This window comes from Theropithecus gelada, chromosome 11 (genome assembly GCF_003255815.1).
Source record: "Theropithecus gelada isolate Dixy chromosome 11, Tgel_1.0, whole genome shotgun sequence".
NCBI lineage: Eukaryota > Metazoa > Chordata > Mammalia > Primates > Cercopithecidae > Theropithecus > Theropithecus gelada.
The window spans coordinates 91,184,396-91,197,299 of record NC_037679.1 but is presented as its reverse complement, the minus strand read 5'-3'; the positions used below and the strand labels follow the sequence as shown (position 1 = coordinate 91,197,299).

Below are 12,904 nucleotides of genomic sequence, written 5' to 3'. Positions count from 1 at the left end.
AAGAAAGATGCTGCTCTGGGGGCTGGTCAGAGTGCAGGTGGCTACACAAAATCAGGCAGGACGTTGGAAATAAAGGTTCCCGAGTAGGGGACCGTGTGACAAGCTGATAGGGCCTTATTTTAAAAATTAATTCATGGCCAGGCACGGTGGCTCACACCTGTAATCCCAGCACTTTGGGAGGCCAAGGCAGGCAGATCACTCGAGCCCAGGAGTTCGAGACCAGCCTGGTCAATATGGCGAAAGCCCATCTCTATTAAAAAATACAAAAATTAGCCAGGCGTGGTGGTGCGTGCCTGTAATCCCAGCTACTTGGGAGGCTGAGGCAGGAGAATCACTTGAACCTGGGAGGTGGAGGTTGCAGTGAGCGGAGATCACCCCACTGCACTCCAGCCTGGTGACAGAGTGACTGTCCCCACCCCCACCCTGCCCCCACCACACACACAAAAATTCATGCACTTGGCAAACTACGTAAACAGTTAAAAGGATGTGCATAACAGTGCAGAGTAAATACCCCTTGATCCTTTCCCCCCAGTCTCTCCCTCCACAGAGGCAGTGCTAACACAACATACAAGCGTCCCTCAGGACCTCCCATGGATGCCAAAATCCGAGAGGCTCAAGTCCTTGATGCAAAATGCATATAACTCGAAAACATCTTCTTGTATACTTTAATCTCTGGGTTACTTATAATACTGAATGCAATGTGAATGCCATGTAAATAGTTGTTATACAGCATTGTTTGGGAAATAATAACCCCCCCCCAAAAAAAAGGTCTCTATATATTCAGTATAGACACATTTTTGTTTCTGAATATTTTCGATCCTTGGTCGGTTGAACTCATGGAGGTAGAATACACCACATGCAGGGGCAAATACTTGCAGGATATTCTACGCACATCCAGGCATACGACCAGCTCCATCCTGCTAGCATACTTCACAAACACACCCCCCACCACAGCTGTACTTTCTTGTTTGTAGAGGCTGCACTACCTTCCGCCGAATGTATACAGCGTGATCTACCCAATAGAATGCGACCTTCAGGAAAATGAATGTGGCCAGGGGGAACAGATGCTGCAGCAACAGCATAGCAGGACACCCCACAGCAAAGGAATCTCCCCTCCTGTTCCCTGGATCACAACGCCCAACTCTGGGATGCTGGTGGGCAGCTGTCACACGATCTGACATCTTGAGTAGGAGGTGACACAACACACTCTGGGCTCAGAGGCTACCTTAAGGTCTTGACGGCTGTGTGCAGGCACAATCGCTTCACCCACTGGCCCCCGGTCGCTACTGGACAGCAAACAGAAACAGGCTCAAGGCCAGATAAGCCCGCCGTAGGGCCTGCTGCCACCGGCACACTTGGCAAAGACGTGATGGTGGGGTCAGGATGACAGAAACAGTAAGTAGCCTTTGCAAAACCTGCAGTCCTCTCCACTGGGAGTATGAAAGACGGACTCCAAGTGCAGCACCAAATGTTGCACTGGATCCTCAAGCCACCTTAGGAGAGGGGACATGGGGACGCAGAGGCCTTGAAGAAGGAAGTCACCCACCCCTGATTACGTGGTTGGTAGGCATGGAGCCGCAGGTACACCAGGCACTGCAGTACAGACCCCCAGGGGCCAGGGGGCACCAGCCGGGCTTTGCAGCTGGCTTTCCCACCCACCCTGGTATCTGCACTATCACCTGCAAGACACCAAGTGTGCACCCAGACCCTGGGAGCTTTCAATCTGGAAGACCTGAAGTGGAAGCCCAAAGCTGCAGGGCCATGTGGCCCGTGAACTCCCGTTTTTGTGGTGGGAGAAAAGATACCAAAACTAACCGTGGGCTTCTGGGATGCTTCTTTACTTTGCGTAATGCGGGTATTTTCAATTAAAAGTATGCATTGATTTTTGTAATCAGATTTAAAACGAAACGAAGAAAAGTCCAAATGCAGAAGAAAAAGACAAGCAACAATTCCCAGGCCACCTGCTCACAGGCGTTTTCGGTGGTGAGCACCTGTGAGCAGTGTCCCTGCCCTTACTCGGGCACATGGACTGGGTGTGGAAGGACACTGGTGCCAGCATGGCCCCCAGGACAGTGACAACGGGTGCTGTGCGGGTGGCAGGTCACACGGGGCCACGATGGCCCCCAGAACAGTGATGACAGGTATTGTGCAAGTGGCAGGCCACACGGGGCCACCATGGCCCCCAGGACAGTGACGATGGGTGCTGTGCGGCTGGCAGGCCACACGGGGCCAGCATGGCCCCCAGGACAGTGACAACGGGTGCTGTGCGGGTGGCAGGTCACACGGGGCCACCATGGCCCCCAGGACAGTGACGATGGGTGCTGTGCGGCTGGCAGGCCACACGGGGCCACCATGGCCCCAGGACAGTGACGACGGGTGCTGTGTGGCTGGCAGGCCGCGTGGGGCAGGGCGGCGCTGGCTCTTTCCTCCACATGCGGCTTTGGGAAGTGGCTGCCTGGTGGACTCAGTGAATGTGGTTTCTGTTCCTTCCAGGTCCTTCTATGGCCACGGAAGAGTGGGTGAGGGGAACACCTCTGGCTCCAACATTACTTGTTTGGTTTTGTTTTTTCCTCACACAAATAAAAAACCCAATTAGCATCTCATTTTTACTGAAATACCAGTTTTCTATGAAAGACGAAATGATAACATATAGAAAAAGGTCACTTTATTTTGCCTTTTGTTTGGTAGGCTATCAATGCCCTTTAAAATCCTACTATTCAAGTACAAATGCTTATGTTTACAAAGTATTTACAATTTCAGTCTGGTTCCTTTCTATTTTAAAACACAACAGCTAACTGGTTACAACAGTTAACAAAATAATAATAAAGGTCACAAAAAGAGAAACCCCCGTCTTATCAGGCACCAAATCTGAACAAGGGCTTGGATCCAACCTTCTGCTTCCTGCCAGATGCTTTAAAAACAGTCTGGCTTTCATTAGAATAAACGTCTTTCTTTAAAGAATAACAGGGCAACTGTTTCCCAGGGTGGCCAATTAGAGTCTGACAGTGTTTGGGCTGCTGCCATTATAGTCCGTGTTCTCAAAGTTTCCAACTCTTACTTGCCGTATTGGAATGAACCCAGATTCACAAGGGGCCTAGACAACAGCTTCCTGAACGCGTACTTAATTCTTCGGTTAGAAACTTTAACCTTTAAAATGGAAGGCCAAGAAAATAATATACTGAAAGGAGAATTTTTACTTACAAGACAAAGTGAAATTAACTCAGGTCAACAGTAGCATCTAGAAGTTACTAAATTGAGTGCTACGAGTAAAAATATGTCCATATTTTGTATTAGAGAACAGCCAAAGGAAACACACTTGAGATCTCGACAGGAGACCCTCACTGACGTGAGATCGGGGCTGGAACTCCACATTGCAAATATTCAGAATCCCGTTCATCTCTCCAAAAAAGCTTTTGAGAGATGTTGCTAAATTCTCTTGTAGTGTTTCAGATGAATAGAGCGCTTTTACTTAAGTTATGGCTAGGATATTCTAAAGTAAGTGCACTCAACATTTTATCTTCACCTATAAAGAGAACAGCAAGATTTGGGAAAGACAAAAAAACCGAACAGGGCACGCAAATTAAAACAGATGACAAAGGCAGAATTCCTAAATACTTCAGTTCTGCACATTTCTGGATGAGGAGGAGTAAAAATTTCCACCGGGAGCCAGATCCGAGGCCCACAGAGCGGCCCTCCCTCCGGCAAGCTGCGCTCTCACGGCACATGCCGAGTCAGGGAGAACGGGTTTGGTTAGAAGAAACAGATTCCAGTCCTCTGCTTTGATATGTTCACCTAACTAAAAGATTAATTTCTTCTGTTTTATCAAAGCTTGATTTTTACTTTTCTCCAAATTTCTTATCAAGAGCTCAAAAGTGAGCTCCCCAGTTGATTTCACTGAATCCTGCCGTATCGCTGTCCACCGAAACATATGGGACAGAATACCTTCCTCAATGTCACTTAAAGTGAGAGAATGGAGAGGAAGCAGATGAAATACAATGTAAAAATGGAAAATCTTTATTGTGCCGTAACTGATTTTTAGTATACAAAAAATCCTAATATAACCTAATTTCCTGGACCAAATAATGTAAAATAGGCCAAAATCAAGCCAGAGTACAAAGGATATTATTGGATATGGACCTTTTTGTTTTGGTGAAAACTTCAAAGGAAGGAGACATTGTCAGTCAATCAATTCCACTAAAATTGCATTTATTTTCTCGTCATAGTAAAAAAGGGAAAAACAGTAGCAAATACTGGGCTTCCTTTCTTCCACAACAGCAGAACCATACAAGCTTATCTGAGAGAAAATCTGCTGTCACAAGTCAACAAGGAAGAGCTGACTGGGCCCACCGCTATAGCCAATACTTCCAGAATCACAAGCCCGCCTTTGTCAAAGGGCTGGCTGTGGCAGCAAGGGGTGTCTGTCACATTCGCCCTGGCTCCCTGAGTCCGGGCCCATCGTCCCCTCAGCCATGACATCTGTACTAACGTTGCCTCTGCGTGGTCCTCTGGGCCTCACGCCAGCGATGGCGGAGCGTCCCAAAGGTTCTCAGGAGCTGTTTAACACACTACATCAAACACCAGCTTCCTCCAAAAGCTGGAGATGCATCTTGAGTGCACTGAGTTAGGCATCAGTCCCAGAAGTTTCCATTAAACGAAAGCCAATCCCATTGCGGGGTGGGCCTGGGGGAAGCCACTGTTGGCTGCTCTTTGGAATAACAGTGCAATGACTGATGATTTCCCTTGAACACAAGCCAGGAACGTGCCTTGCGTGTTTAGGTGGGTGTTAGGACATTTCTCTTAAAAGTTAAGTCACATTTTAGGAGGGAAGGAAAGAACCATATTGGCTTTCTTTGGAATGGAAAACCAATCTCGGATGATTTACTTTAGACAGGACTTCTCCTCTACGAAGACCATGAGGCATTTTTCAGTAAGGTATAAAGAACTAAACTCTGGCACATGGCACGTCTTATCTTTAGAAAGTCCACTGTATGCTCCTCACACACTAGACGGCTTCTGTGGCACGCAAAGCACTACACGCTCACAAAGAAATTCGAAATGGCCTTCAGAACACAGGACTAGGCTCTGGGGGACCGGTGCGGGTGGGGTCTGAAAGGCGAAATGATTTAGAGGAAACCGCGTTGTCACTTTTTCCATGAGTCACATAGTACAGAGAAGGGGGTGCTCCATAAGGACCATTTGTCCTGCAGTGCGGGATGCATTTTAATAAAATGATTACACTACTTTGTTTCAATTATATCTTTCCCAGTGCTGAATATCTTGCATGACATTGTCCCGAGGTTCACAAATAAAGCGTTTTCTGTGAGGAAGGTAGTTTTGCTTTAGATGAGAGGCAGCCCTGCTGCCCTGACTACTGGCACGGAGGCTTAGTGGGTGTCTTTAGCCTGACAGCAGGGACCCTCATCTGTAACTTGGGCTGCTGGCTTGGGCTGTCAGAACTGGTGGGCACCTGGGCTGGGTTGGGAGTGCCTGGGGTCTGGAGCGGGGCCGATGCCGTGGTCACCACTTGCTGCTGAATGAGTTTCTGCTGAACCACCTGGGCAGTCGCAGTCACTGCAGGGATCATCTGCACCTGTTGCCCGGCCGCTGTCGCCTGCGTGAGCGCCACAGTCTGTGGAGAAGCCTGAGCCGAGAGAGTCAGAAAACACACATTGCCCAGGAAACTCAGTCCAGGGACACGACAGGGGACGTTCTTTGGGATGGGGAGGGCTCGAGAGGCTTCACTGACTATGCTTTTATGACATGGAGAATGACCAGTCACACAACAATATGACCTCTGGTTTCTAACTAAACACAAGTGGAAAATTAAAAGACGGTTGCTTTTAGACTAACACCAGATGCCTCTGGGGAAAAGGTGAGAGTTGGGTCAGGGACTGATTTTGTTGTTGTAGTAAAGCTTTTAATACAACCTGGATTGTCGAAATCTATATGCCAGTGTGACTTTGAACAAAATTTAAAAAGTTTAAAGCACTGCTTTACATTTGAAGCACTGTGCTAAAGTCATATTGTGGAGCATCAGCGACAACAATGAAAGCGCCGGAAGGGCTTCTGTGGGAGGCAGGGCCCCTGTGCCCACAGCGTCTCTGCTCATGGGCGGGCCCCCGAGCAGAGCCTGCTTGCCTGAGGCCTGTGCCTCCCTAAAACCACAGGGCAGTGTCTGCGGCTTGCAGGACACACTCGCAGTAATCGGTGAACGAAGGGTCCTGGGAGTGAGCCCAAGGAGAGGCTCCCTCAGTGCGGCTGACACAACACCCCAAAATGCTTGTTCACTCTTCTTCTCATTATTAAGCATATCTAGTTTTTCCCCTGAAGTTAATGTTTTTGTGTGTATCACAAAAATCAAAAGTGATTCCCTCATCATGACCTCAGATGAAAACAACCCATTCTCTGACCTGGGAAATGTGAGGTTTCCACCTTGTCTACACGTCCTACCTGCTGGGAAGCAGAAGCAACTTGCTGGATGCTGGCCACGGGTGTTTGCTGCTGAACAACTTGAGGAAGTTTTGCAACCTTTGACAAAACAAAAAAAGCCAAACATAGAATTCAAAGGAGCATGTGCACAAAAAGATTTTTCCTCCCTTTCGGTCTTCTCAGTTAATGCAAAAAACACAACGACCAGGTGACACAAAAGAGCAATTCTCATACTGTGCCCACCTGCAGCAGTGAGACAGAAAGTCGCTCCACTGCATCGTGAGTCAACTGACTGCCTCCCCAGTTTGCCATCACTCATCATTTAAGCTTATTTTTGGTCTCATATTTCAGACACATTTTTTCTTTTCACAAAAACTACTCCAAGTTTATATGAAAGAATCAGACTGAGGATGGTAAGTATTTGAGCGTCTTGTGAGTCCCAAGAGCTCTGCATGTGAGTCCCAAGAGCTCTGGACAGCGTTCCAATAATGAGCTGTACAGTGCAGCTCGGGCAGCCAGCTGAAATGGGGAACCCAGAGATGTACCAAGGTTTTGAGGCTGGTAATTTTTCATTTTTCTACATTTTTCTTAGTCATGATTGAATATGACTATTTATAAAGCAGTGCTTTCCACCCAGTGCCCACTTTCTGTGCATTTGCTATTGCATGCGTCTCCCGCTGTCTTGATGTAGTAAGTGGCTCTGGGCCATCTGTGTGTCCTATCAGCACCGTCAGGGCATGCACCCAGAGCACAGACAGGCTCCAGCGTGGACAGCTGCTGGGGGCCCTGATTTCAAGGGCCCTCCCTGCACAAGGCCCTCATGGACCCTGGCCTCTTGGTGGGTCCTATTTCTTATAAAGAACACGGATGAAAATAATATTTCCCAAGATAATTCTGGGAAAAATGTGAAATCATATGATTTACTCATACATCAACAAAGATCCAAATAAATGTTAGTCCTTACTAAAATTAAAATCAATCAGAAGGCATTTACTAGTTTACTGTCACTTAAAAGAAACAATTATAAATAAGATTCACTAAGATAAGAAGTGCCCTGAGCGCCCCCTGTGGAACTGATGAGAAACAAAGATGCGGCCGGTGCTCCAGGGCCCATCTCAAGACCACAATGGCCCAGGACTTACTTGGCACAGCACTGAAAATCCTTAGACGTCTTAAGTAAAGCACTAGGAAGAAATCTGAAATGTACTAAGAAACCTGCAAAGAGTCAGGAACTGCCAGTCTCCAAACCTAAGCACAGGCGGGCACCACGAGCCACAGAGCAGAAAAGCTGCACAACCTCTGCTGGGATCACCGGCCACATGGAGATGCACACTATGGTCTTCAGGGTCGCATAGGACACAGCTGAACAGACACCAGGTATAGGCCAGCTCTCAGTGGGGAGCTCGCAAAAGAGCCCCATGCTACCGCCAGCTGCCATCCTGGAGGGAGACACTGTCCCCACAAAGGTACCCAAAAGCTGCAAAGAAGGCACTCCCTTCCTCCAGTGGCATCTGTAAGAAAAGCACCTGCCCTAAGCCTCAGTGCCAGGGAGCAGAGAGGAGCAGACACAGATTCAGAGGCCAGGTGGGTGACACCTGAGAGCCGAGCGCAAGCCCGAGCCACACACTGAGCGGCGTTCCTGATGCCACCCAAAGGTACCTGCAGAAGCAAAAATCCACCTCTGCCCCAGGCCACAAGGAGTCCCTACAGATGCAGCGCATTTCAGACAGGGTAATCACCAGATTCAGAAAACCACTGGGCTCACCCTGTGAAGCCTGCAAACAAGAGACTATAAACAAAGATCAGGCATATTTGGGAACTTCTGAAAATAAAATAATAAATCATCAAGATAAAAATTCAACAGACAAGCCTGAGAGATTTGACCTAACCAAGGGGAAAATGAGTGACTGAGGAGAAAGAGCGAAAGACATGACTCAGCATATGGTACAATGAGACAGACACAGAAAATATAAAAGCTGCTGAGAGACCCGGAGGTCAGAGAAAACAGGACAGGGGCAACATCTAAACAAACAGTGGCTGCTCACTTCCTAAAGAGATGAGAGAGACTGCCCCAGATTCAAGAAGCTGGAGCATCGGCATGAAAATGCAAAACAACACAGACAAAGCCAATGTCTCAGTAACAGGCGGAGGGTGGGGAAAAGAGAGGTGACCCTGGAAGAGTGAAAGGCTGGACAGATACCGGCTCCTCTTCAACAACAAAAGCAGCCATAGTGAGGAAATGATACAGTGAATGCACTCAGAAAACAATGCCGGCCGGGCACGGTGGCTCATGCCTGTAATCCCAGCACTTTGGGAGGCCAAGGCAGGTGGATTAGCCGTGGTCAGGAGTTCGAGACCAGTCTGGCCAACACGGTGAAACCCCACCTCTACTAAAAATACAAAAATTAGCTGGGCATGGTGGTGCACGCCTGTAGTCCCAGCTACTTGGAAGGCTGAGGCAGGAGAATCTCTTGAACATGGAAGGCGGAGGTTTCAGTGAGCCGAGATCGTGCCACTGCACTCTAGCATAGGAGAGTGAGACTCTGTCTCGAAAAAAACAAAAATAAAAACAAACAAAAAAAGACAATGCCAATTGGGAATTCTGTACTAAGCAAAACTGTCTCCCAGGAACAAGAACGACACACAGGCATTTTCAAGCACTTAAGGAAATTCCAAAGGATGGGTCAAGTGGAAGGAAAGCAATTCCACATAAAAAGTCCAAGATGAAAAAGGACAGAATTATGGCCACGCATGGTGGCTCACACCTGTAATCCCAACACTTCGGGAGGCTGAGGCAGGTGGATCACGAGGTCAGGAGTTCGAGACTAGCCTGGCCAATATGGTGAAACCCATCTCTACTAAAAATATAAAAATTAGCCGGGCCTGGTGGCATGTGCCTGTAATCTCAGCTATTCAGGAGGCTGAGGCAGGATAATCGCTTGAACACAGGAGGCGGAAGTTGCAGTGAGCCAAGATCGCACCACTGTACTCCAGCCTGGGCGACGGAGCGAGACGCTGCGTCAAAAAAAAAAAAAAAAAGAAAAAGGACAGAATTAAAACGCACGCTAACAGCAGCATTTGAAATGAACAAACTGAGCTACTGTGTGATAAGATCATCGCTGGAGAACAGGTTAGAGGCAACCGTTAACTTCATACTCTGATACAGAAGTGTGCACATGGAGATTTTAAGGTAACCACTTAAAGAACAGAAAGAAAATATAAAATTTTTCACTGGCAGAGGGGCAAAAATTGAAAAAATAAAAAATAAAAAAAATTTAAAAAGGTGGCTCAAAAGAAGGCAAGGAAGGGAGGAAAGAAAAAACAGAACAAGCAAGACAAACAGGGTCCAAACAAAAGAGAAGCCAGAAATTCAAACATACCCACCCTTATACCCACCCTTATATACAGACGAGTGGGCACATGTTTCAGGTAAGAGTCACAGACGGAAAGCCTGACCTCACCGCAGTGCCGGACCTGCCTGCGAGCTGCTCAGAGGAGTGACGCGGGGCACACAGAGAATGGCTGACAACAAGGAGGGAAAAATACAGACCAGAAACTTCCAACAGGAGGGTGATGCTTTACTCATACAAGGCAGATAGGCTTCAAGACCAGAGATATTACTGAAAATAGTAAGAGTCATTTCAAAATAACAAAATTTAAAACTTTAAACTTAAATGTGGCTAATGAAAAACCATCTAAGATATAAAGCAAAACCAGAGAGAAAGGTAAGGAGAAACAGATAAATGCATACTCAGAACAGGACATCTACACACGCTTCTCAATACCTAGTAACACAAGTGATTGGCAGTACACACGAGACCGAAATGACACAAACAGTAAACCTGACCCCGTCACAACAAAACCATCTCACAACTGGAACCACCCTGAAGACTGCTTGGGAAGGACACAGACCATTTTTTAAAACTGACTGTATTTAGCAGATAGCAAGTTTCCACAAATTCCAAAGACTGAACTCATTCAGACCTCATTCTCTGATGATACAATGAAGATTTATTTTTAAGTCAATAATAAAAAGAACTGGAAAACCTCACCTGGAAATTAAGAAACACTTCTTTAAAGAACCCAGGGAATAAAGAAGAAATCAAAATGGAAATTCAAAAATATTTAAGACTGAAGGAAAACCAAATAATAAAATTTGTGAAATAAGCTCAGGTGGTATTCCATCTTAACAAGTTAGAAAATGAATAGCAAAATAAAAGAAAGGAAAGGAAGTAAAAACCCTGGCAAAAGCCTGGCATCGTGGCACACACCTGCGGTCCCAGGCACTCCGGAGGCTGAGGAGGGAGAACTGCTTGAGCTCAGGGGTGCGAGGCCAGCCTGGGCAACACAAGCAGGAGCCCGTCTCAGAAACAGACCTGACAAGGCAGGCAGAGCACTCGAACTAGGCCGTGCCGCCCGATGCCGTGAGGCAGCACACATGAGAGCAGCAACTGAACTCATCCATGCACAACGACAACCACCACAGGATCCCGTGAGTCACCCCAGAACACAGCGATGATTGAACATCACAGGATTCAACGACTATAACCCGCTACAACAGTCCATCTGTCCACTGTACTAACAGCCCTCGCGCACGCCTATACTCATGGGGCTGGCTTTATTGGAAGAGACAAAATCATCTGATCCAAGTAATTACAGTATTTGTTGAAGGTGACAATACAGAAACAGAGAGCAGAAAAGGTGAACAGGAAGGGGGTGTGAGCAAGGCTGGTAGGGACACAGGTGCAGAGGAGCAAGTGCAGAGGGGTGCACAGGCCAGGAGACATCCACACCCCCATACCCTCCACCCAGCCACACACAAACCCACAACCACAGAGTATCCTGGGGGACGGATGGCAAAAAGGAAGCAGGAGAGATGGCAACAACCAGGGAAGGGGTGCGGAGGAGGGGCTGACGGCAGAAACAGGAAGTGGCTGGTCCAGGTCTCTTCTGGAAGTCAAGCACACACAACTGCCTGCCAATGGGCTGGACCTGTATGGGTGACTGTAGGGGTTTCTCAAGTAGGCAAAGGTCTGCAGAGACAGCTGTCCTTCCTGAGCCAGAAGCCTCTGGTAGGAGCAAGTCAGGCGTACACACCTGAGGGCTGAGGTATCAGACATCTCCATGGATCTGTCAAAGGCAGGTAGGATGAATAATCTGGAACTCAGGACAGTAAGTGGCTGCAGACATGAATCTGGGCATCATTCGCACCGAGACAGGACTTAAAGCCTTGAGGCTAGAGGAGATGTGTAAGGGAGGGAGTTCATACACACGGGCTTTAAACAAGACAAAAAGCACCATTAACAAAGAGGAACAGAAACTTCCAGCAAAGTAGGAAAGAACAGAATTTTCTTACTCTGACAAAAAACACAGCAAACACCTTACTTCACAGTGACATATGGACTCTGACATTCACCACTGTGCTGCAGGTCCCAGCCAGCACAGTAAGGTGGGAGCACAATAAGGCGGGAGCACAGTCAGGCGGGAGCAAGCAAGGGTTTAAGATGGGAGAAGTAGATCGTCACGATTTACACGTGATACAACTGTATACGAAGGAAATGCAACAAAACCAAATCCTAAGATAAATTATTCAAATAACCAGAATCTACCAAGGCGGCCAAAATAAAAAACCAATGTACAAAAATGTACAACGGCCAGAGACAGAAAACAGAAATTAAAAGCATACCATTTACAAAAGCATCAAAAAATACTGATTAAGAATAAAACTAACATAATCTGTAAGACTTTCACAAAAAAAATTAGAAAACTTCACTAAAAGGCATTAAAAAAGACTTACAAAAAATGTATCATATTGGTGAATCTGAAGCCAAGACTGTAAAGATAGGCCGGGCGCGGTGGCTCAAGCCTGTAATCCCAGCACTTTGGGAGGCCGAGACGGGCGGATCACGAGGTCAGGAGATCGAGACCATCCTGGTTAACACAGTGAAACCCCGTCTCTACTAAAAAATACAAAAAAAAACTAGCCGGGCGAGGTGGCGGGCGCCTGTAGTCCCAGCTACTCGGGAGGCTGAGGCAGGAGAATGGCGTGAACCCGGGAGGCGGAGCTTGCAGTGAGCTGAGATCCGGCCACTGCACTCCAGCCTGGGTGACAGAGCGAGACTCCATCTCAAAAAAAAAGACTGTAAAGATGTTAACTCTCCCCTAAACAGAGCTACAGAATCAATGCAATTCTAACAAAAACTTTCAGCAGTTTTGATTGTAGTGCATGAATTAAGCTAACTAAAATTAACACGGAAGGGTAAAGAGCCAAGAATAGGCACCTTACACCCAAGGAAGGGTGTGGTAGGGGGACTGGCCCTCCAGACACCAAGTGTCACGGCCACTCAGAGCGAGAGTGCAGTAGGACCAGCACGACCTCTGAGACACAAAGCCCTGAATGTCCCCACAGGATCTCGGGTGGAGGCGGCACTGTGGATTGATGGATGACAGAGTGGGCTTTTTAATAAATGGGGCT

At 47.4% G+C, this 12,904-nt stretch overlaps 1 protein-coding gene across 2 annotated transcripts in view; it reads right to left on the bottom strand.

Annotated features, from left to right (window-relative positions):
* Window positions 1-2,648: 2,648 nt before the first annotated feature.
* EP400 (E1A binding protein p400) overlaps window positions 2,649-12,904 on the bottom strand; it is a 135,045-nt gene continuing 124,789 nt past the window's right edge. Inside the window, exons 53-54 of one of the 2 annotated variants that reach the window (XM_025401544.1) lie at window positions 6,451-6,528; window positions 2,649-5,641 (exon numbers count right to left, since the gene is read on the bottom strand). In XM_025401544.1, coding sequence (XP_025257329.1) covers window positions 5,369-5,641; window positions 6,451-6,528 — 351 coding nt within the window. In that variant the 3' untranslated portion in view covers window positions 2,649-5,368. The remainder of the gene's footprint in view (window positions 5,642-6,450; window positions 6,529-12,904) is intronic. The other variant, XM_025401545.1, reaches the window with a different exon arrangement.